At 35.8% G+C, this 25,083-nt stretch overlaps 2 protein-coding genes across 7 annotated transcripts in view; both read right to left on the bottom strand.

Annotated features, from left to right (window-relative positions):
* Positions 1–769: 769 nt before the first annotated feature.
* Positions 770–14,808, bottom strand: LOC127155179 (lysine-specific demethylase 9). The gene is made up of 7 exons (XM_051097253.1): positions 14,143–14,808; positions 11,858–12,462; positions 10,629–10,766; positions 7,510–7,652; positions 7,246–7,413; positions 7,026–7,134; positions 770–3,947 (listed from the first exon to the last, which is right to left on the bottom strand). Exons 1-7 carry the CDS (start codon positions 14,717–14,719, stop codon positions 3,369–3,371), a joined length of 2,319 nt encoding a protein of 772 aa, XP_050953210.1. The 5' UTR covers positions 14,720–14,808; the 3' UTR covers positions 770–3,368.
* Positions 14,809–16,277: 1,469 nt separating this feature from the next.
* Positions 16,278–25,083, bottom strand: part of magi3a (membrane associated guanylate kinase, WW and PDZ domain containing 3a) — a 182,407-nt gene continuing 173,601 nt past the window's right edge. For 4 of the 6 annotated variants that reach the window (XM_051097239.1, XM_051097240.1, XM_051097241.1 and 1 more), the window contains 3 exons: positions 24,499–24,636; positions 21,862–22,000; positions 16,278–18,650 (listed from right to left, as the gene is read on the bottom strand). In XM_051097239.1, the coding sequence (XP_050953196.1) occupies positions 17,947–18,650; positions 21,862–22,000; positions 24,499–24,636 (981 nt within the window). In that variant the 3' untranslated portion in view covers positions 16,278–17,946. Of the gene's footprint in view, positions 18,651–21,132; positions 21,229–21,861; positions 22,001–24,498; positions 24,637–25,083 lie in introns of all 6 variants that reach the window. The other 2 variants (XM_051097242.1, XM_051097244.1) reach the window with 1 other exon arrangement.

Genomic DNA, 25,083 nt, shown 5'->3' with positions numbered 1-25,083 from the left:
AACATATAAATATCTTCTGCAGTTCTTGAAGGGCAGTACTAAATGAAAAAAATATGATATTTAGGCAAAATAAGAAAAATGTACACACCTTCATTGTTCAAAAGTTTACACCCCCGGCTCTTAATGCATTGTTTTTCCTTCTGGAGCATCAAAGAACCTTCTGTAATAGTTGCGTATGAGTCTCTCAGTTGTCCTCAGTATGGAAAGATGGATTTCAAAATACTGTTATTGTTGGAAAGGGTTTAAATACACAAAAATGCTTAAAAGAAACCAAAGAATTTAGGGGGCCATGGATTATTTTTCTGAAAAAGAGTGGGCAGTTTAACAGTTCAGGACAAACAAGGGACTCATGAACAACTATCACTGTTCATTCAGGTAACAAAAACGTTTGAAACATTTTTATATATTCAACTATCATTTTCTCTTGCGGACTATATGTAAACGTCTTTTATGTGAAATATCTCATTCAGGTCAGTACTAAATAAAAAAATATCATGCATTTTTGTATGATTTTCTAATTTGCTAAAATAATGAACATTTTGCAGTTTCTGCAAGGTGTATTTTAACTTTTGACCTTAACTGTAATGTTGGACTTCATAAGTATTTGATGGCATGTCTATCTGAAAGGGACAAAAAAAAATGACAGAAGATTGTGAATATCTATTGTCAAGTTTGTTTTGTGACAGTATCTAACTCTGCTTTTTCTTATTTGCATATTTTCAATTTCTGATAGTTTGCACGATTCTCTTTAAGAAATGCTTCACCTTGGTACACTCATAAAATGGTTTATTTAAAAAAATACAGAAAAAAGTCTATGCATTCCATTGCATTTTTACACAATTGAAAAGATCCACATGACAGTTCTATTAAATGTAACTTAGCATTTACAAAACATTACTTTGACTAGGTTCATAATTGACCATCTAATTAGTCCTTAAAAATCAATGAAATCGAAAACCTTTATACAAATATCAAACAGAGCAAATAATGAATCAAACACACAGAGCATGCCTTGATCCCTAAGTGGATTTTTCCTATATTACAAACGACCATCAAAACCTGATCAACACAAAGAAAGAAACTAGCTGCCAAAATTCAGAAGAAACATAGAACGCTAAACATCATCATGTTTTATTTAAATATAACATGAAACCGTAAGGTATAAAAGCATAATCGTGTGTTGCAGAGCGGAAAACGTCTGAAACGGTATATATGGGAAGATTCATCTCAATGGTTTGGTGTTAAACACCATCTTAAAAGAAATTTAAATGGTGAAAGTATGAAAGCATGTTTTCATTGAGCAAATTGCAGAATCTGTAACTGAGAAGATGATTTTTGTTTAGGCTTTCACACCTGCCTATATAATCCTAATTCTAATTTAAATACAGTGGGAAATATAAAAAACAGATTTGATTCATATTGCACGTTTTTGAATTCTCCATAGGTCATTTAACACCAATTTTGTCATTTAGTGGCCAATAAAATGGTGGATTAGCAGAGTAAACATGATTTTTTACAATAATAAATACCCAATCGTTACTTATTGCCAGACTTTATGAAATTACATCGCAATTAATGCTTTATACAACTTGAATAACATCAATTAGCTTAATAGCAGACAATTAAAGACTCAATAAAAGGCACTCATTTATAGAGGATGCATTTGATTAGGGAAAGCCATTAGATAATTTTGTTGAAACCATAATCAATGTAGACTGATTGGCTTGCTGGTGTGAAATTACATTCAAATCAGTTATTAGCAATACTTGGCGTCAACAGAGAAGCACAACTACTGCCCATTACCCTTTCAAAAACACCAAATGCCTGCTTTAAGACTTAAGCCCATTCAAAGGAAACACATCAACATGTGCGAGAACATCACCGACACGCAACTACACTCAGCAAGTGAAAGCTAAATTGCACTCATCCAACTCTCCGGGATAGCATAGTCACCCTAGAATGCTTATCATAAATTACTATGGACAACTTCAGTTCAAACACATAGGAAACAAGTGTTATGCAAGAGCACTGGACAAATGTCTTCTGCTACTATACTCATGAATGATATCAAATGCAGAGGAAAAACTTGGGTAGCAGATTAAGGGAAGAGCAACATATTAAAAAAAAAAAGTTTTATTCATGCCTTGTATATTACTGAGTTCATTAATATTTGCACCAACTCATTTTTTAGGAAAAAAAAAAAATCAACAAATGCTTAAAATGGCCAAAGCAACAAGATTAGTCATTTGGGACATTTTTTAAAAAGTGGTGACAGTGAGACAAAAACAGAAGTTTAGAGCATAATGAAAACTTTTTCCATCGTGATTTTAAAACAACTCTGAATTGTGTAAAATCTGAATGGAAGCTTGTTTAGATGATCCATTTCCTGCCACGTCAGAATAATAGGTTCAATTAAAACCTAATAGTCTGAATGTATGGATAAAATTATAAAGTAGGAGTAGAAGAGGCTTGACCAAATGAAAAGGCATCAGTATGTTGCCCCTGAGTGTTTGGTTATTTACATTTCCATCTAGTTTTCTGCTCACGTCCAGAGATGGAATATGTCCTCCTAGTCAAAAATAAAAACAGCTTCTGCATACAGTACAGACAGAGAACATGACAAATAAATTCATGACTACGATCTTAAAAGATCGACTATTCTTGATAAAAATAAATAATTAAAATGAACAAACAAATGAGCAACCCTCTTGTGGAGGCTGAATCCTATTTCCTGCATACATGAGAGGTAACGCACAGGTTCCTTTTTTAATTACTGCTATTAGTCATTTAAAAAAATAATTAATTTTCCTTCAAGCGAACTAGAGAATGATCAATGAAAAAGCAAATAGCTCTCACTTTAAACCGATTCCTACTCGTTAGTCTAGCTTAAATACGTCAGATACTTCAGTGACATTACAGCATGGGAAAATAAAAATAAGACTATTTTTCTCTTTTAAGATATGATTGCTGCTCTCCACTTGTGACAGGCACTTTTTTTCCTTGTTTTTGTCTGTAAAAACCAATTAGCAGATGCAAATGACGGCCTGGGAAACAACATGAAAAGTCCCTCTTGAGATAGATCTCATTTATAATAATAATAATAATAATAATATATAAACAAATATAAAACAATACTGAGTAATCAGCAAAAATATATTTCAAATTAAATACTTTGGCTGAGAAAAACCTAAAAAGTACTCACGGGGTCATTTTCTTAACCAAAAGCTAAAAAAGAAAAAAAAAAAATATACAGTCTTCATCATTTTTAGGCAAAGTCCAGATATTCCTTTTTTTACACTGTGGAATGTCAGTTAAGTCTGTTTTGCGAAATAAAACTCCATCCCTCTGCAAAAGGAAGGATTTGGAAGTCATTTGGGGAAATCCATGGACCTGCTGCCGTCGAGTGAGGAGTCTGATGCAGGCTCGGCGGGAGCCTGTGGAAGCATTTGCTCTGGTGTGGGCGAGGACAGAGGGCAGGGTGCTGGGACAGGACCGGTCTCCGTACAGGGAGTGGTGGAAACAGTGTGGGCGGATTTAGCCGGCTGCGGAGGCGCGGGTTGCGGCTCTCTGGGTGGCGTTGCGGGCCTCTGGAAAACCAGCTCGTCCGTTTTGGCCACTCCGCCTTGTGCCGTGTCCGCTTGTAGCCGGGCGCAAGAGGTGACTTTGGTGTCCGGGTGAACGGGGGATGAAGAGGGGGCAGGACATGACATGGAGCACAGGTCCTTGGTCTTAACGTCCTTTGATTCCTCCACTTCCTCTTCCTCAGAGTAGTACTGCTTTAGACGGATGTGCCACGCGAGGCTGCACACGGCCGAGACCGTTTTGAACTGGTGGATCACGTTGCGAGGGATGAAGTAGATGTCGTCGTCACAGAGCTGCACGCGAACGTAGCGGATGCCTTCCCGCCGTAACTGGTTGAGTTTGGCGTCGTCCACCCACTGGACACACTGCATAGAGAGGGGCATTATGGGAATGCTGACCTATTTTATATCTGTATATCATCTCCAGACCCGTTCAGGATCATGAATAAGTTACTGCTTATCCAATACCACATGGCATTATCAGATCAGATTGTGATCTTGAACTAAATATCAATTATGCACTAGAAAAAAACAAAATTCATTATAAAAAAGTAGCCCTACTCATACATGCTGTTTCAGGCTGGTTTTTCAGGCAATCTTTTTAATACTTTGCTGCTCTGACTTTCTTTGAAACCACCATTTTTGAAGAAGAAACAAAACACTCAGTGTCTTTTTTAAAAGTGCAGTAAAGCTTAAAAGGATAGTTCACTCAAAAATGAAAAGTCTGTCATTAATTTGGCATCCTCATGTCATGCCATCATCTTTGGAACACAAACTAAGGTATTTTTGATGAAATCCAACAGCTTTCTGACCCTGCATAGACAGCAACGCAACTACTACGTTCAAGGCCCAGGTAGCAAGGTCATTGTTAAAACAGTCCATGTGACATCAGTGGTTTCACCATAATTTTATGAAGTAGGGCCAAAATTCAGTTTTATTTTTTCCCAAATTTCGTTTCACTTTTCTGAATTCCATTTTTTCCCTATTTTCATTTTTACAGACTTTCATTTTATATTTTAATGGTTAAATTAAACAGTATTATTCAAAAAGCATGTCTAACTAATTGAAATCATGAAACTTAACAGCAATTCATTCAAACTTTAACAGAAATTACATTTTTAAGGCTTTATGAAATACATTTCAAATTCAGTGTTTTCCATTAATTTTCTGGATTCCATTTTAATAGTTTGATTGAATTTATAGATTTTATTATTATTATTATTTATTTATTTATTTACTTTTTTATTTTTTTCAGAAATACTGTGTTGTGTATTTACATTTTTCTGTTAAATAAAATCTGGTAAATATTCCTTAAAAAAACATAACGTCTTAATAATAACTGTATTATTAGAGGGCTGCCCCCTAATAATCGACTAACCGTTAGTCAATAAGAGGAGGCTTGGTCGACCAAAATTTTATTAGTCACTTAGTCTCAGAAAAAAGAAAAAAAAATTAACAACTCATAGAAAGTGGTGAAGTCACAGAGTCTGCGAAAGACATTGTTAATGGCTGGCCTATGTGGTAATACAATGCATCAGGCAGGACGTCCGACAATCACCTATCATTCATTGACCTCAAATGTGGCGCGCAGGTGTGATCACTTGCTCTTAAAATACTTTTGATCATACAGATAATATTAACTCGTCTTTCAAATCTGTAAAGACGTTTATTTGTGTCCACTCATAATAAAATATTATGCTTTTGTAAATGTAAGCAACGAAAGCAAAGAGAATGCTCTTTCTGCCATTTCGGTCTCTGGGAACTTGAGCAGAAAACTCTGAAACTCCGTGTATACTTGCCTTACAGACATGGAAAAAAATAACTGAGTGTGAAAAGTGTGAAGGGTCTACTCTAAGAATATTTGTTAGTAAAAACACTAGATTATCAATAACTGATTAAAATATTAATGCAGCCTCCTTACTGTTTTTCCCAACACATATAATCATTACTTCTGCTCGTGTGCTTTGGCAAGCTTTATGCATGCACTTGAGCGCTTATTAGGCTATGTAGGCAAATAAAGGCTCATTATTATGATTTAAATGGTTTATTAATAGACATGCGACTAATCCTTAAAATGAACTAGTCAACTAGAAAAAAAAAAAGAAGCTTTAGTCAAGGACAGTCCTAATTATTAGTAGCACTAATATTTCATTAAGTCATATTTCTGTTACAGTTTCTTCAAGTTAAACCAAACTTTTATTTTGAGGGGTTGCTGAAGACCTTTAGGTTTTTGTTTGTATGATATGAATATTGTTTTTCTCAAAAGAAAGCGTAAAATGCTCATGAAGTGACTCTCAGAGCAATCTCCTAGAGATTGTGTTTGTGTTCATGTACTCCTATATTGTGGCGGCTGCGACCACACTTTAGTATGCGTGTAGTAAACGAAACCGCTCGTCTGCTCCATTTAGTATTTTTGCAGCTTAATATTTACAAACACCATATTTACTGACCTAGTTTTAATTTATTCCTCCAAAATTCGGCATATTCCATGATTTTTAGTGTTATACAGTAAATTCCATTTTTATTCTGTCCGCATTTTACATATCGCGGAAATCATAGGGCCCTAATGAAGCTACAAGAATACCTTTTGTGCGTAAAGAAAATAACTTTATACAACAATTTCTTCTCTCCTTTTAAGCCTTTTGACGCACATTCACTCGAGTACCATGACACAGATGTGTGGTGCTGCTTCATAACATTACGGCTGAACCACTGATGTCACATGGAGTATTTTAACAATGTCCTTCCTACCTTTTCGGGCCTTGAATGTTGCATTGCTGTCTATGCAGGGTCAGAAAACTCTCGGATTTCATCAAAAACATCTTAATTTGTGTAATTCTTCACTTGCAAGAATGAAACCCTCAAGCTTTTAACTGCAAGCAGACCCTTAAGTGTCTGTCACAACAGGTTTACAAACGCTTCATTACAAATCTGTGTGAAATGCTGTAATCATCGGTCCACAAAAATGTGAGAATTATGCAAATACATTAAAAAAATAAATTAAGCGTAACGTGGCTCACATGCATTTGTAAAAGCATTTTAAACTACCACATGCAGAGATAAAGTTTGTGGCATTTAATGTGAACTGAGCCAATTAAAACACTTGATCATGAGCTGCATGTGTGTAAATGATCACAGAAATGTGCAGTGTAACAGACTATACAGTTATATACTTAAAAAAAACATACTTCTGTCCGTCAATGACAGCGTAGTAAAACCAAAAAATTAATACTGCATGTAATACAAAGGAAATAGTAATACAAATATTATAGTTTCCCATAAAAAAAGTCCTGCTCAGTGCAAAGAAAACAAAAAAAAACAAACAAAAAAAACAGGTTCCCTGCTTACACAACTCGACTTGTCATGTTAACCACGACTATTATAAACACACAAGCCCTCAGTCTGTCCTAAAAAAGATTTGTTTAGCTTTAACACAGCTCCTACCTGTGACACAGGTGGCTCGTACAGGTCTAGCTGAAGCCTTTGAACGACATCATTGAAGTCCTCAGCATGAAAACAGACCACATCTTTGGTTATCCGTGGCCGGTCACTCCTACGGGAGATGAAAACATCAAAGGTCATTTTTTCTATGGTTAATTACATGCGACTTTTTGCATGTACAAGCATGTGCATATGTTTCTGCGTGGCAGATGGTTGCTCTCACCATTCCCCAAACTGCACTGCTTTCAGGACACCCACAGCTGCTGTACTCTGCCAATCGAAACTCTGTCCAACGTGATCAGCGTGGGCTCGCGTCCGATCCTCGAAGAGCACCTCACGTGGTTCGCTGGCTCTTGGGAGGTAATGCAAGTTCTTGACCTCATTCATTGATCTACAACCCAAAACGAAAGTGTTTTGTGAGGTGCTCCAAACAGCTTGAAACAGTTTTAATCTTTTCTTTTCTTTTCTTTTGCGGTTGAATCAATACCTTCGTCGTTTGAATGGAGATTTGGGCATGTCAGCTGTGGGGACCATCTGCTCTCCTGGTCTCACCCACATGATGGGACCATCATCACTCTGGGACCTGCAGTCAAGCTTTAGGCTAGACAGACTGCCCCATGGCAAAGTCATCTGCATAGATAAAAGAAACATAAGTTGAGAAGTTAAAACAATGTCATAGCCTTGCCTTGACCATTGTCTGAAGGTATAGTAGCAAGAAAAGACTGAATGAAGAGTTTTCTTTTCTGTGCTGAAATGTATAATATTGAAACAGGATATTGGGATGGAACATATTGCTGTTGCTTACGAATGCTTAGGAATCCATACAAGTTACTGGCTGATATTAGAGACGTTTTAAATCGCTGTTAATGCACAATTATCATTTTACCACTCTTCAATCGGCAGTACATATGCTTACTTGCTGGCAGGGTTATCAGGTTTTCACAACCCGCCTAATTGCTACTCAAAACTAGCCCAATCGTGTTTCAAAGGGTCCCTCTGTTAAAGGAGAAGTTCACTTCCAGAACAAACATTTACAGATAATTTACTCACCCCCTTGTCATCAAAGACGTTCATGTCTTTATTTCAGTGTGACAATTTACTGACCCGGAATGAACAGAGTTCACGCAGAGCTAGACAACACTAGCATTTAAGGTTAAAAAGTATATAAACTAATTTTTTTTTTTTTAGAAAATAACAATAGTTTCGTTAGATAAGACCTTTGAAGCTGCATTTAAACTACATTTTGGAAGTGCAAACTCACGGGCACCATAGAAGTCCACTATATGGAGAGAAATCCTGAATTTCTTGAGTAAATTATCTGTAATTTTTTGTTCGGGAAGTGAACTTCGCACTTCAGGGGACAAAGAAAACATTTCTGTCTAGGTTCCCCTCGTAAAATTTCCCATTTCAGGAAAACAAATATCATGTTATTGGGGTCACTTCAACCCAAGGACATGAAGAACAACTCGTCAAAATAAAAGCTTGCTGATTTTAAGTTTGAAAATGATGAAAATTCATATAATGTATTAAAAAAGTAAATATTAGAATATTATTTTTAAGTTTAATATAAAATTACTGTATTTTTAATTCCTTTTTTTAATTTTAAATACAATAGTATTATCACACAGTATTTTGATTATTTTATTTAAAAAAAAAAAATACTAACTGAATAAAATGCTATAATATTATCACTATTAATAATTTATTTATTAAATAGTTATATTTAATGGGTCACACTATGTGAAGTGTGAGGACCAAACCAAATCTCCAGATGTCTTCATGAGAACCAGGCTGAAAAACATATGTTCACCTCTGGTTATTAAATTCACTTACAGCATTGAAAATTATTATTTTTAGTTTAGATTTTTATTATTATTATTATTAGTATTATTATTATTAATAAAATACAAAATAGTATAGAATTTCATTATTTTCAATTTACTGATTTTCACTATTAGTTATCAGTATGAAGAATGTAAGTCGCTTTAGATAAGCATCTGCTAAATGAATAAATGTAAGTGTAAATCAGTTATAACATTATTATTAGCTTCTAGAGGGCATTTTACTCAATAAAAATGCATATAGACCAATGTTTTTTGTGGGCAGAGCTTATCTGGTGGCAGAAAATGGCAGTTTTCAAGTAGCGGCCTATGAAAGCCATGGAACAAAAGAGTAAAAAATGTAAACTTGAGTTTAGTGTTCAATATTCTGTCTTAATTCTCACAATTATGAGATTATATCTCACAATTCTGATAAGAAAACAAAATTAACTCGTCATTCTCTCTTTTCCCCCTCGGCTCAAAAACATGAGTTCATATCGTACACTTCTGGGGTTTTTTTTTCCCCCCAAAATTCAAAATTGTTGAGTTAAATCAAGTTATAAAGTCCAAACTAGGAGACAAAAACTTGCAGAAAAAGTCAGAATTGTGAGATAAAATGTAAATGTAAAATGTAACAGGTTTAAATAGTATTCATGCTGTAACTGTAGGGCTAATATAATATGTTGCCTATGAACTGCATATGTGATTTATGTAGACCTACTGTTTAAATCAAATTAATGCTTTAAAAGTAGAGTAATCATAGTAGATTTCATCCATTAGCCTGTCTGTTTAGACATCTGTGTTTAGCTTCAAATGACGTCTTTGACAACAGTATTCTATAAAAATGATTTGCATTCACATTCTGACTTCCAAAGGCACAACATAACATTTTCTCTCTTATTCTGTGGATTTTACCTGTTTCACTCCACTTGTTACCAGTGGTTTTCTGTCACCACAATGTGTGCGCAGCTGCAGCTGACCTAACTATGATGTCTACTCCAAATCTGTCTATATGACCGAATATTTTAGTCCATTTATTTTGCCAACTTTTAGGAGTATACTAGCATACACTAAAGTTCCAAAGTTTGGGTTATATTTTTTTACTTTTAAAATGTGTTTCATCAAACACACATCAAAAGTGAGTCAACACATTTATAATGTTACAAAAAAAAAAAGAGATTACATTTTATTTATTTATTTTTTAAATTTTCTATTCAGAGAATAAAAATGTTCCACAGTTTCCACAAAAATATTACACCAAACAATCCTATTCATCTTTGATAAGAAGTAACATTTTCTAAGCAACAAACCAGCATATTACAAAGATTTATGAAGGATCATGTGAAACTGAAGAATGGAGTAATGACTGCTGAAAATTCAGCATTGCCATCACAGGAATACATTTTAAAATAAATACAGATAATTTTAAAATACATTAAAATAGAGCTATTTAAGAGTTATTTTAAATTGCAACAATATTTCTTATTTTAACTGCATTTGATCAAATAAATGCATCCTTGGTAAACACGAGAATTAATTTCAAAAACACTACAAAATCCTTCAGGCCTCCATCTGAATGGCATATTAAAGATATGTGGTATTTAAAAGTAAAGGGACGCAAACAAAATCCTTTATATAGGTGTGCAAGACAACACCATTTATCAAGGTCCAAATCGTAAGAAACTCTGCTGGCGAATAGTGAATTGAAACACACCATTTGCACTACAAAACAGCATCAGCACAAAGCCTTTCAAACTCACTCATCTGTAAGAGATTATGTCCTAACCTTCAGAAACGGAGACTCCTCAAGCATATCCAAGAACTCCGGGAAGTAATCGCCCACCTCCTCATCTACTGCACCGACCAGACTGATTTGCCTCATGGGACCAGCTCTATATGTTCCAGAGCAGTACGTTCGACTCACCTGCAACACAAAAAAGCACTTCAGAGCCAGGAAACATTCTAACAAACACCTTAAAAAGAACCCTAAAATGAACCTAAATTAAAAGTTCAGCACATGTGTCTTTTCAGAACGTTACCATATACTACTTTTTTAAAGTTTCATGATACAAACAAAAATTTAAAGGCCCATTCATGTAGAGAAAGATAGCTATATTAGCGTTCACACCAACGGAACAATAATATTGTGATTATTATAAGCACAAGCTGCTGTCACGTCATCCACAGCTCATACTCAAGCTTTTTCCAAGTCAGGTGGATTTGATTGGCTGTCAATGTTTTTATCATTCATCATCTGGAAAAAATCATTCTGAAAGTGAAGGCGCAAAGAAAGCAAAAATAACATGTTCTTCTTTTCTACGTGCACTGTGGTACTCGTGTCAAAGATTGACACAGAAGAGAAGAAATAGTTGAATAAAGTCGTTATTTTTGTTTTCGTTGTGCACAAAAAGTATTCTTGCAGTTTCATAAAATTATGGTTGAACCACTGATGTCACATGAACTATTTTAACAATGTCCTTATTACCACATTTCCTCAAAAATATCTTAATTTGTGTTCTAAAGACGAACGAAGGTTTTACGGGTTTGGAATGACAAGAGGGTGAGTGATTAAAGACTGAATTTTCATTTTTGGGAGAACTCCCTCTTTAAGGCAAGATTTACAGTAATATGGTGTTTAGACTAAATGTAAAAAAAAAAAAGAAAATATCTTGCCTAAATTGTGATTCTCGTGCTTGTTATAACAATGAATTCAATATGTCAGTTTGTTTAGTCTCTAAGACAACAGAAAAACGGCAACAGTTTGAATGCTTGTAAATTTGGTCTGTATCACTTAAAACTGTTAATGTACTTTGAACTGCTACCTTCTAACCACCTGACTTGTGTAAATAAATCCAGCTGCTCTAAAAGTCCTCTAAAAGTAAGAAAGACTAAATTAACTGTATAGACTTCATTTTGCAAGCTACACGTGCAAGGCATCATAACGCACCCTGCCAAAAACAAGCCATGGCTTGAAGGTACAACCCAAACAATTATGAGTGCAAAGCGTCATCATACCTGGGAGTGGAAGCTGGCAATCGTGGTGGTCTCGATGTCCTTTTTACCAAGGATTTCCATCTTGACAGGTGTATTTGGGAAATTAAAGGCAAAGTAATCCAAGAAATCGGGCAGGTAGGCAGCCGCTCCGTGCACCACGGCGAGCGCGTAGCGCGAGGCTCCTTTAGGGTGTTCAGCAAAAGCGAGATCCAGAAACTCTTGGGCGAATCTTTCAGTTTCCTCCGGCAGCAGTAAAGACAGTTCATCTGCGTAAGCGTGTAGGACAGACGCCCCTCCATTGGGCTGCTTCTCCTCATGGATCAGTCTGCTGAAGGAGGTGTTGGTCTGAAGCCACGAGCTGCGGATGAAGTGGTCTCGGTGCGAGAGGAACGGCTTCTTCTCAGCTTTAAGAGCGCAGTACTCGCCTAAGCCTGGACACGGCTTTTCGTCTTTGATGTACACAGGGTCTTCAGATGATGGCGGCGCTGCACACACTGTCTGGACCTCTTTGTTGTGCACACGCAACTTCTTGCCACGCTCGTCTTCACGATGCCGCTTCTTCTTTTTCTTTTTCTTCAGGAGATATTCCTCCAGGGTCTGGGTTTTGCCATTCTCACTATGGGGTTCTGAAAAGATTAACAGAGATGGTAAAACATAAAAAATACTGATTGTTTAGAGCTTCTAAAACACCAGTCAAAAGTTTTTGAACAGTAAGATTTGCAGTGTTTTTTTTTTTTGTTTTTTTTTTTAAGAAAACTCTTCTGCTCACCAAGGCTGCATTTATCTGATCCAATTTGTTCCTGTGATGAAAGCTACATTTTAGCATCATTGCTACAGTCTTCAGTGCCACACGATCCTTCAGAAATCATTCTAATATGCTGATTTGCTGTTTAAGAAACATTTATTATTTTTATTATTATTATCAATATTAAAATAGTTGAGTGCTTTTTTTTTTTAAGGATTCTTTGAATAGAAACATTCAAAGATCAGCATTTATCTAAAATAAAAAGCTTTTGTAACATTATACACTATACCATTCAAAAGCTTGGAGTCAGTATATATAGATTTTTGGAAAAGAAATTATAGAAATTAATACTTTTATTTAGCAAGGATGCTTTAAATTGGCCAAAAGTGATGATAAAGGCATTTATAATGTTACAAAAGATTCTGTACTTTCTATTCTGCTTTGAAATCACAGGAATAAATTACATTTGAAAATATATTCAAATAGAAATCAGTTATTTTTAAACAGTAAAAATATTTCAGAATTTCACAGTTTTTGCTGTACTTCGAATCAAATAAATGCAGGCTTGATGAGCAGAAGAGACTTCTTTAAAAAACATTAAAAGTCTTACAGTTCAAAAACTTTTGACTGGTAGTGTAGGTCTTTACTCTTGTAAAATTGCAAACATGAAAACCTCACAAAACTGATTTGTGGCTCCTTAAAAATGTTTTTGATACTACTTGGTAATAAATCACCAAATGCTCCAGCAATTCTGGACATTTGGTTGTCCAGAAATAATCTCTGTAAGCTGCATCAATTTACCATTATGACTACCGTCCACTGTTGCACTGTTTGGCAGTTCAATGATATAGTGAACAGATGGTAATATTATGGTAATGTCTTTTAAAACTTTAAACAGCCAAGTTAAGGCTGCTCTGTGCCCGTTCAAAATTCTGTGTAAAGACATAATGGTGCATAAAACCCAGACTAAATTAAGCCTGATCTGACCCACATTAGCCCTTAGTATCAAAACACACAGCAGTGCAGAGACTGCTAAAAGCTACTTCAGAAGCACTGTAGTGTAAATTTAAGAAAAATAACTCAGTATAAAATGATTACCATATACAGTATGTATGGTACTGCAAAACACCTCAAAAAACATCAAAGTATTAGGTCTAAAGACGTCGCATTATTATGGTATCATAATAATAACTAACTATAGTAGTATCACGATACTTTTGTTTGTGAAACTACAGATTAATGTAGTTACAGCGAGTTTAGTAAACAGTAAACATGACAGCTGTAAGGAGAACGTCTCTGACACTAAGCAGAGAAGTAGTATTAAGTTATATTTCATGTAAATACACTATCACAGCTGTGAAAAGTTTCTTTCTCACTAATATTTAGCAAATCTGCTCTTCTGCACGTACACTGCTCGTGTGAATGGGGGCGTTCACACCAGCGTGTTCGCGCATGGGTTAGCAGCGGAGGCTAACGGCACTTTCTAGACTCACTTCTCAAGTTGGAAGCCAGCCAGAAATGTAAAATCGTTTGGCTTACGTCTAAACGCTGTTAAAGTTACCTTTTTTCTTCTTGCATTCCGGCACTTTGACATTCGCCTCGGCGTTTTCCTTCTTGGGCTTGAGTTTGACGTCCTTCTCGATGTGTTTGGGCTTGTTATTGGGGGTTTCGGCCTTCGCTACTTTGAGCGGCGTGAAAGTGAACAGCGGGGAAGGCGGCAGGACCGTCTTCTGCGGGACGTGAGCAGCTGGTGTCACTTTGCGCGGCGGCCAGCCCGGAGGTAATTCTTTCTTGGAGCTGTGGTGGTGATGATGGTGGTGATGGCGGTGTTGCACAGGTGCCTGCTCTTTGCTGAAGTTGCGCGCCTGGCTGTTCTGTTGTTGGTGCGGTGGATGCGCTCGTTGTTGGGCATGTTGTTGGTGATGGTGTTGGTGGTTATGTAGCTTGATTTTCTTCGCTTCCTTCTCGCGCGTGTCATCGGACGGCGAACATTCCCGTTTTTTCTTCTTTTTCTTCTCTTTGGTGGCTTTGTCAAAGCTGTCCCTGCTCTTCTCCTCTACTTTGACGCGCAGTAGATCGACCTGTGCAGCCATTTTGCACGTAAATTTAAAAGGCTTTAAGAGGGACTTTTTGCGCATGTCTATTGGGAGCTGTAGTTCTTTTGCCCGGAGCCAATCGGAGCTCACGCGTTTGTAGTTTTCCCGTTCGGTGCGCGCATGCGCACACTCGGTAGCTTTGTGGATGGGGATGTTTCTGTACTGCCATGGTTCAAGGGCTGCGTGCGCTGCTGCACGCACCTCGGCCAGTGACTGACGTAATGCTGTAGCAGCTTCAGGGGTTGGGCGGTTCCGTTTCGGTGAGAGGAGATAAATGCGCTCTGCGTTGAGCTCACAACCGACAAAAGAGCAGCACACAACATCCTGGAGATACTAGTTGCACGGTGTTGGATTTCTGTAGGCGGCATTTACGTGGGACGCTTTCTTACTATTTAGGCTATTTTTGGTTGGTTTGTGTAAACGACATGCGTCAGACGGACGTCTTCGGATATTGCTTCGCATCTGCCTGTTATTGGCGGCACGAGCATTGCGTTTTTTAAGCCGGCGTGTTAAATTAAAAATAGCAATGTCTGATTCGTGAATGAATCGTTCTGGAGAGTCGGATCTTTTCAAGAATCTATTGAACCAGATTTGGCCTGAACGATTTGTTCACGAATCGGTTTGTGATTCTTTTGACTCAACAGCTTACTGACCATTAAAACAACCGATGGTAAGAGGATTTTGTGCAATGAAGGAATGGTAAATAAACACACTGAAAATGTGTTGCTTGATTGTGTGACTTGTTTTAAGTAAACAGCATTAAAATGCCAAAAGTTTAAAGTTAATTTTAGTATTTTAATGTAAACGGAAATTCAAAGTAAAATCATCGTTGCAACAGAAAACAATGTTTATATCAATAAAATGTAAGTAAAAACGTGTCTACATATGGCTCTACAGATATTGTTAACCCCAATGTCATTCAAAATGTTCTTTCTTCAGGTTTTTGAGGAAAATATTCCAGGATGTTTCTTCATATATTGGACTTAAATGGGAATCAGCAGGTTGAAGATCGGCTCTACACGATCCCAGCCAAGGAATAAGGGTCTTATCTAGCAAAACGATTTTGTAAAAAAAAATATATATAAATTATATAATTTTTAATCACAAATGCTCATCTTATGCTAGTTTTGCAACGCACGTCTACAACATCACGCTTTATGTAATCACACTGAAAAGGTCACACGGGGGTAATTCTTCATCTCGTTTTCTCCTCCAGCTTTAAAATCATCTAACGTTGTTTTACCTTTTTTATAAAGAGTGTTTGACTTTATCTGCACAATCACCTTGTAAATACTGGGTCGGTACTTACGCTTACGACACATAACTCTTCCAACGTGACTACGTAATGTGTGAAGTCATGGATGCAGAGCTAGTGCAAGAGGAGCATTTGTGGTTAAAAAGTATTTAAATGTTTTTTTTTTTTTTTTTTTAAAGAAAATAACCAATCATTTTGCTAGATAAGACCGTTATTCCTCAGCTGGGATCATGTAGAGCCCTTTGAAGCTGCACTGAAACCGCAATTTGAACCTGTTGGTTCCCATTAAAGTTTCATACATGTTAAACAATGTAGGAATTCAGAAACTTAAAAGATCCAAAGAGGCATCTTTTCAGTAAATCTTTATTCATCAGTGCATGAACAGAAAGTCATGACCAGATTAATTTCTGTAACCACTCTCTCTCTATATATGCTTATACTCTCAATTACTTAAAAAAATAATGGAGCGATTTATAGATTTTTTTTTCTTCTTTTTCCCCTCACGAAGGCAAGTTTTTTTTTTTTTTTTTTTTTTACAGGTGCTGTACATTGTATTTTTATAAACATTTACAACTACCACAATGTAGAGACCACAAGGCTTTTTTGTGTAAGATAAAGCAATGCAAGGCCACAGTATCATACATACAACCTCATGACATGAGAAACAAGCTACAAAAGGGTTGAGATTAATGATCAAGAAGCAATCATAAACCATATTAGAAAGTATTCACATTTTTCATCATGACAAAACAGAAGCACTGTAGCATATGCAATAGTTGACTGATGTCTGCTCTGCCCATACGGGCACTCATGGTATTTCGAAAATACTGTTACGAAAGAAGATATCGGACATTGTGTCTGCATCTGTGCCAATTGTTTGAGGCTTTAAGAACCTGATGAATAACATCCAACAGAGAATTCATAGCTACATTTCCCTTGGATATAAGACAGCATCTCGACATTTAATAGGACGATCTGAAAGATGCAGATGCACAAAGACACTTTAAATGATAAATGAATATGAACAATGCAGTACGGAATAAGAAAAAATATATGTTAGATTGGATAGTATGCAAAAATATATCTGAATTTCTCCCACTTCTGCTTCACCTTCTAATGATATGAGCAAACATTTGATCCCAAATGTACACACCTTGCAAATGCTCCACCGAGATAAACTGTAAAAGCTGTAGCACTGTGAAAAAATATGTGTTTGTTAGGAAGCCGAAAGTCGTATCGGCAAGCTGGAACACTAATAAGTGACCTGGCTCAGAATGGATACAAATATCTATACCTCTATACATGTATATGCTTATATAATCATATTCATTTCAATAAATTACATATGCGTCTTCATCAACACACAAGTAGTAAACAATATACTTAACCACAAGTTTCTGGTCTTTAAAGATGGATATGTTGGAAAATTCACCGCAAAAAAAAGCGAATGCACAGCCTACACAAAGTCACTTCTCAGGACTGGATCTCATCACTGGAAAAGTCATTGTAAGGACATGCGGCGAATCAAAGATGAAGAATTAAAGGGATAGTTTACCCAAAAATGTACATTTTGTCATAATTCACTCATCCTCATGTCATTTTGTGCAGGATAAAAGATTTAATAGTCCATACAACAGAAGTCGATGGTTGCCAAATTGGTTTGGTTACCAACATTCTTCAAAATATCTTCTTTTGTGTTCTGCGGAGACATGCAGGTTCGTAACACCAACAAGGTGAGACGATGCTGACAGAATTTTCATTTTTTTGGCTGAACTATCCCCACTTTTAAATATTATTAGACATTTAAACCTTCACAGAAAAGCATCCTTCATGTTATCGTCACAGGAGACATGGACGAGTCTGTAGCTGCAGTCTGATTGGCACAAAACAAAACTGAGGCTCGTATTGTTGGTGGACACAAGCAAACGCTCCATGTTATCAGTGCAGATGGTGATAGTCATACAAAAAAGACAAAATCCACAGTGATTCACATCAACAACTGCTCCCAAACGCATTAGACTCCATGCACCGGAGGCTGAACCCTTGTGGAGCTGGGCACCTTCCAGGGGCCTGGGGTTATAGGTGCTCTCTTGGTGGTAGGGTTCCCATTGTGTGGAGTCTCACCCTCAATGTCCTCCTCTGCTCGAGGCCTGTCTCGTCCTCTGTAGTCCTTCCGGTTGAGGGTACCGCTTTCAGACCGTTGAGGTTCTGCCATCTTGTCCCTCTGGTATCGGTCACTGCCGCCTCTGGAGACCTCAGGTCTGGTTTCTCCCGTTTCCCGGTCCTGCTTGTGCATAGTGTCCTCGTCTTTGTATCTCCTTCCAGAGTTTTGAGGCATCTCCTGTCTGATCCCAACGTTCTGATCCTTCTTGGTCTTCCTGGGGCTTGTGGATCGAGGTTCTCGCTCACTGGTGTCCAGATTTGGAGTCTTTTTTGGACTCCGTGAGCGTTCTTTCCCATCCTGTCTTCGGGGGAGTGTAAAATTGTCATTGTTGTCGCGAGGCATGCTTGGGTCGATCTTTCTAGTTTGCTGTTTGGCATCTCTGTAATGTTGATGGAGCTGTCCGTGCGAAGCGGCCATTGGGTCGAAGAAGAAATCCTCGGGTGGAGAGGGTTTGACCTCAGGGGAGTGAGAGATGAAGGATGGAGATGCTGGTGTCGACGGCTCATTGGATGCGGAATACCTTGGAGAGTTTGCAGATGGACCTGTCATCATATCTGAAATGCAAAACATGACAATTATTAATGTCAGAAGATACTTATTTTAAAGCTGCACTCAAGTCTGTTTTGTAACATTTGAAAGAGCAAATCAGTCTTTTTGATTACTTAGATACACTATCAGTCAAAAGTTTTTGAACAGTAAGATTTTTAAGGTTTGTTTGTTTATTTATTTATTTATTTATTTATTTATTTAAAGTCTCTTCTGCTCACCTGCATTTGTTTGATCGAAAGTCTTTTTTTACTATTTAAAACTGTTTTCTATGTAAATACATTTTAAAATGTAATTTTTTCCTTGTGATTTCAAAGCTGGATTAAATACATGCAGGCTTGGTGAGCAGAAGAAAATTCTTTAAAAAATATGAAAAATCTTACTGTTCAAAAACTTTTGACTAGTAGTGTATTTCTGAAAGAATTTAGCAAGTATTATGTTTATCAAAAGTGATCCTAAAAGCATTTATAATGTCAATATTTTATGTTAAATACATTTTAAAAATGACTGTTCTGTTCATTTCTGTGTAAAACTTTTTTACTGAACACAAAATGACGGAGCGCATGTTTAAACATTACGAATTGGATTTAGCAGATCTGCAGAATACAACTGATAGACTGAACGTAATTAACCTGTCTTCTGAAATGCATTTCAGCAGAGACATTCTCAATTAAACTGTCACCGTTTTCAGTCTTCTGTGGTTTCTGGCCTCCAGATACAGTGACACATATCAAGCAGCTGAAACCGGCTGTGAGAAAGAGTCAGACCCGGAATGGCAAAGTTGCAATTTTCTCCCAAGATAAAATGTCACGCCGCAAGACGGGAAGCAACAAGAACCAAAAATTAAACCAAGCTGCTGGCTCCTGACATGGGTTTCAATTTCTTTGTCATTTAATTGTCTGGTAAGAAATATATTTGGTCACATATTTAGTAGTTTTACTCAGAATGCATCATTCCAGAGCAGCACTCCCAACTAAGGGCATGTGAACTCTAGAACGTTCAGAAGAAGATTTCAGTTTTGCTTATATTATGACACATTACAGTTTACAAATAAAAAGGCTGTCACTGATTAAAATATTTAATCATGATAAAAATCATTAACTAAAACAAAGCTGTAATATATGGAAGGCCGCTTCCCCAACTGAATAAAAAAAAAAAAAAAAACGTAACTGTGACTTTTTCTCTCACATTTCTGACTTTTTTTCTCAGAAATGCATGATACAAACTCACAATTCAGACTTTTGTCCTCAGAATTGCGATATTAACTTAAAACTCAAAATGACAAATTATAAAATCAGAATTGTGAGACAAAGTCGCAATTCTGAGAAATAAAGTCAGAATTGTGAGATAAAAACTCATAATTCTGAGCACAACAGTCTTTTTTCCCCTCCTCAGAACTGAACTGTCAGAATTGTGAGATACAAATTCGCATTTGCGGGATAAAAAGTTAGAATTGTGAGTTTTTATCCAACAATTCTGAGAAAAAAGTCAGAATTGTGAGATATAAACTCGTAATTACAAGAAAAAAGTAGAATTGTGAGATACAAACGCGCAATTATGAGAAAAAAGTCAAAATTGTGAGATACAAACTTGCAATTCAGACTTTTTTTCCAAAATTGTGAGATATAAAGTCCAATTTAAAACTCGAAATTGCAAGTTAATATCTCACAATAAACTCATAAATAAGAGAAAAGAAAATTGCGAGACACAAACGCGCATTTGCGAGAAAAAAGTCTGAATTGTGAGTTTTATCTCGCAATTCTGACTTTATAACTCGTAATTGCGAAAAAAAAAGTGGTAAGATACAAATGCGCATTTGCGAGATAAAAAGTCAGAATTGCGAGTTTGTATCATGCAATTCAGAAAAAATCTGAATTGTGAGATAAAAAGTCGCAATAACTTTTTTTTTTTTTTAATTTAGTGGCAGAAATGAGCTTCCATAAAAATAAAACACTAATACTGCATGAAAAAATTAAAAATGAGTAATCTTACACTGGCAACTTAATTTAAGATGAAGAACTTATATTAATAAAACTAAAACGGGGGGAAAAAACAAAAACATTAAAGTTGTAATTATATAAATTATAAGGTAAATATAAATTTAAAAATGACAAAAGCACATAGCAAAATTACTAAAAAGTCTAAAAACTAACATTTAACCAAATCCGAAATGTTAAAAATAAAAGCATAAATCGAAGTAAAGATTGTACACCATCTAAATTTTCATTCGCTTAACTGTTTTATGAAAATGTGAACAAAAATAAACATAAAAGAAAACTGATCTAAAAAATGGCCAGTCATTACTGTATGTTTATATAGAAATATATGATCGTGTAATCTGATCTGCAGAACTGTGATTACTGACATTTCCTTCTTTTATTTAGTGACCTTCAAAAGCAAAAAGAGGTTCATTTCAAGGCAAATGAAAGGGAAAGAAAGGTAGAACTGCACATATACAAAACAAGCATAGAGGAGGAATGCAAAGTTTACCAAAGTTATTAGGGACAGACCAAGAAAAGCAGAGAAGCCTTTAGTGATGCTCTGGTTTCATGTGGAAGCACAGTGTGGAGGAGGAAGAGTTCAGACCTAAACCAGGAAGAGAGAGAGAAAGAGGTGCACAGAACAGTGCCCGGACAGAGAGAAAGAAACCAGCAAAAATTGAGACAGGAAGCAAGAGTGACAGCAATGCATGAAGATAGGAAGATCTGACATAACATGCATATGACCCACATAATAATTGAGTACTTGTGTGCGTACTTGTCTATTTTTGCAATTAGTGCTGATCAATATGCATGCAATGTTTAGGCCATATAAAGGTAAGTGTGATGATGATTGTAATATTTCTGTAAATCCACCGTGGTTATACTCTAGATGAGTCTATTTTGTAATAATGTTCTGAACGAGAATATCCATGCTGCATGAAGTACCTTTAGAAAACACTCTGTTGAGAAAAGATAAGCGTCACAATACATTTTCAATGGCTTTTGAAACAGTAGAAAACAAACCCATCTTCAAAAAATTGATTTGTTTCTCAGAGGGGAACACGCCGGCTTCAGGGAACTGATTTTTCTCGCTTCATGAAGCGGATGGAATTCAAATGAGTGCTTCTGCACTTCTGAACAAACTTAAAGAGGTGCTTTGGTATGGAGAACGTCTCTCTCAGCTGTGTCAGTTCATTGGCATGTGTTGTTTGAGAGGTCAGGTATTAAATACACTCACTATGATCAGGCACCAGGCCCAGTCCGGGCCTCAAAAGCAGCAACACTTTATTGCCCCCGGCCTGGATGAGCTCAATGGCCCGTGTGTGTGTAATGCCCTGCGTGGGTTCACCGTTGATCTCCACGATCTGATCTCCCACCTGTGAAATCACAAGCACAGAATCTGCTGTCATTTTAACAAGAACTCCTGAATTTCTGAGAAATAACAATATAATAAAATGTTATATGTAAGAAAACATTTTATTTATATTTTATTAGTTGCATAATTTAATTTTAATTAATCATTTTGTATTATGTATAATAATAATAACAATAGAAAACAAAGGTTATATAGTTATTGAATTTAATTATGCAATTTATTTGATCTAAAATACACACTACTGTTTAAAGCTTAAGGTCAAGCTTAGAGTCAGAAGATTTTTTTTTTTTAAAGAAACTGATACTTTTATATAGAATCAAATTGATCAAAAGTGACAGTAAACATTTTACAATGTTACATAATATTTCAATTTCAAATAAATAAAAGCTATAGATGTTATTATCTATAGCTATATATTATGTATTCATCAAAGAATCCTGAAAAATGCATTGCGGTTTTCACAAATAACTGTTTTCAACATTGGTAATAATAAGAAATGTTTCTTGAATTAAAACAATTTCTGAAGGACCATGTGACTAAAGACTATGGAAGTCCGTTTCCACCACTGAATTAAAAAACAAAACAAAACAAATTCTGACAATTTTTCTTGTAATTGTGTGATATGAACTCGCAATTTCAAGTTAAAAAGTCAGAATTGCATGATATAAACGGACAATTCAGACTTTTTTTTTGGCAAATGCGAGTTTATATTAAAATTGTGACTTTTTCCAGCAACTGAGTTTACATCTCGACTTTTTTCTCAGAATTGTGATATACAAACTTGAAATTTCAAGTTGTAAAAATATAAATTGACAATTCTGACTTTTTTCTCAGAATCGCATGATATATACTCACAATTGTCAGTTATGAAGTCAGAATCACAAGACTCGCAATTCTGACTTTTTTCCTCACAAATGCGAGTTTGTATCACACAATTGTGACTTTTTATCTCGCAATTGCAAGTTTATATCTTGCCAATTCTGACTTTTTTTTCTCGCACTTCTGACTTTTGTTTCTCAGAATTGTTATTTATAATCTTGCAATTGCAAGTTATAAAGTCCAATTCTTTTTCAAGGGTAAAAACAATGTTCTCAGAATTGATACATCTCACAATTCTGACAATTCTAACTCGCAATTGCATGTTATGAAATCAGAATTGCAAGATATAAACGTAATTCTGAGAAATAATTCTTAGAAGCGCAATTCTGACTTTATACAGCAATTGCAAGTTTACATCACACAGTTCTGAGGAAAAAAAAGTAAGCAATAAAGTCAGATTTGCAAGGTATGAACTCACAATTCTGACATATTTCTCAAAACTGCATGTTTATCCCTTGCAATTCTGACTTTATAACTCGTAATTGCGAGGTTACAACTCACAATTCTGACTTAACTCGTAATTGTGTGTTATTAAGTCAGAATTGCAAGATATAAACATGCAATTTTGAGAAATATGTCAGAATTGTAAGTTCATACCTTAAAATTCTGACTTTATTTCTCAGAAACGCAATTCTGACTTTATAACTCCCAATTGCACAATTCTGAGGAAAAAAGTCCAAATTGTGGGTTTATATCTCACAATTCTGACTTTGCGAGTTTATATCTCGTAATTCGGAGAGAAAAAAAAAGTCAGAATTGTGAGATAAAAGTTGGAATTACCTTTTTCTTTTATTTTTTTTACTCAGTGGCAGAAACGGGCTTTCATAGAAGACTGAAGTAATTGCTACTAAAAATTAAGCTATGTTATTACAGAAATAAATTTTAGAATGTATTCAAATAGAAAACAAGTATAATATTTTACAATATTTCTGTTTTTGCTGTATTTTAAATAAACAAATATTATTTAATAGATGCATAAAAAATATAGCTTTGCACAGCTACACAATATATGGGACTTCTTTAAAAAAAAAACATTACAAATCTTACTGACTCTGAAACTTTTGAAAGGTAATGCATTATTGTATTGTATATAAGTATTTGGGCTGGGAAAATAAATCGATGCATTGTAAATCGAGAAATGATTCTGAGATTTTCAGAACGCATGTCAATTCTTTCTCAAATCGATTCTGAGCTTAGTTTTGAACAGCAGATGGCACTGCTTGCTTTAGAAACAGCTGTACTCAGCTTGTTTCTAAATCCTTACACACTTGAACCTAAAATAATCATTCATACAATTCGAAAAGGTTGAAGTGAATTGAAGGGTGTTCACAGTGGGCCATGTTTACATTCATCTCTTGTCATAAAAGCACTCTGAGCTGAGGTGAAATTATGTGACTCAGCCGAACGCACAAGTGCTCTGTAGCGCTCTTCTTCGTGAGCATTGAAAATCTAAGCTCAGAATCGATTCCAAAGAGAATCACGATGCATTCGAAAGATCTTAGAATCGATCCACAAATCGATTTATCACCGCAGCCCTAATAAGTATGTAAAAATGTACACATTTTCAATGTTTCATTTAATACTGCATTGCGTTTCTTTGTGTATTATATATTAACTCACATGTATCCTGCCATCTTTCAACGCAGGGCCGTCCTCAGCTAATCTAAGGATAAAGAGGCCCATGTTATATTCCTTCCCTCCTCGCAGACTGAAGCCAAAACCTCTCTGTCCTCTCTCCAACTCCACAGGATAACAGCCCTGAAAAAGAAAGATATCAGTTACATTTCTGCATATTAAAACAAACAGTTCAACACAGTCTAAAGAGCGTTCTATATTACATTTAATTGCAGTGTAGAGTCGCTAAACTATGCAAATATATTATCACACATTTCTTGCTTTCATCTAAAACACTAAATATATCACAACATTCTGTTCTGAGTGCAAAAACAAACTGCTTTACCACACCTGTCAGCGCTAATGAGAAACAACACTTGATTTACATATCCACACAGTGTCATTAGCATTATATATGTCTTATTTTGCGAACATTTCCTTCATTTCATAGCTCATAAAGTCAGCCTATAGTATTAATCCTTAAGGTGACAAACACTTCCATCTCAAAGTTTCAAATGGAACTTAATCTTCATAAAACATGGGCTGCATGAAAATTGAACACTTAAGTCAGTTGCATAATAATCTGTGAAG

Source organism: Labeo rohita, chromosome 23 (assembly GCF_022985175.1).
Source record: "Labeo rohita strain BAU-BD-2019 chromosome 23, IGBB_LRoh.1.0, whole genome shotgun sequence".
Lineage (NCBI taxonomy): Eukaryota > Metazoa > Chordata > Actinopteri > Cypriniformes > Cyprinidae > Labeo > Labeo rohita.
The sequence above is the reverse complement of the archived record's forward strand: the minus strand, read 5'-3'. Positions and strand labels throughout refer to the sequence as shown.

Coding starts and splice junctions, on each gene's coding strand:
- LOC127155179 (XM_051097253.1), bottom strand. CDS start 14,719: ATGCGCAAAAAGTCCCTCTTAAAGCCTTTTAAATTTACGTGCAAAATG. Junction 7,135..7,245: donor GCAGTGCAGTTTGGGGAATG/GTGAGAGCAACC, acceptor CATCTCCCGTAG/GAGTGACCGGCCACGGATAA. Junction 3,948..7,025: donor ACGAGCCACCTGTGTCACAG/GTAGGAGCTGTG, acceptor CTCTCTATGCAG/TGTGTCCAGTGGGTGGACGA.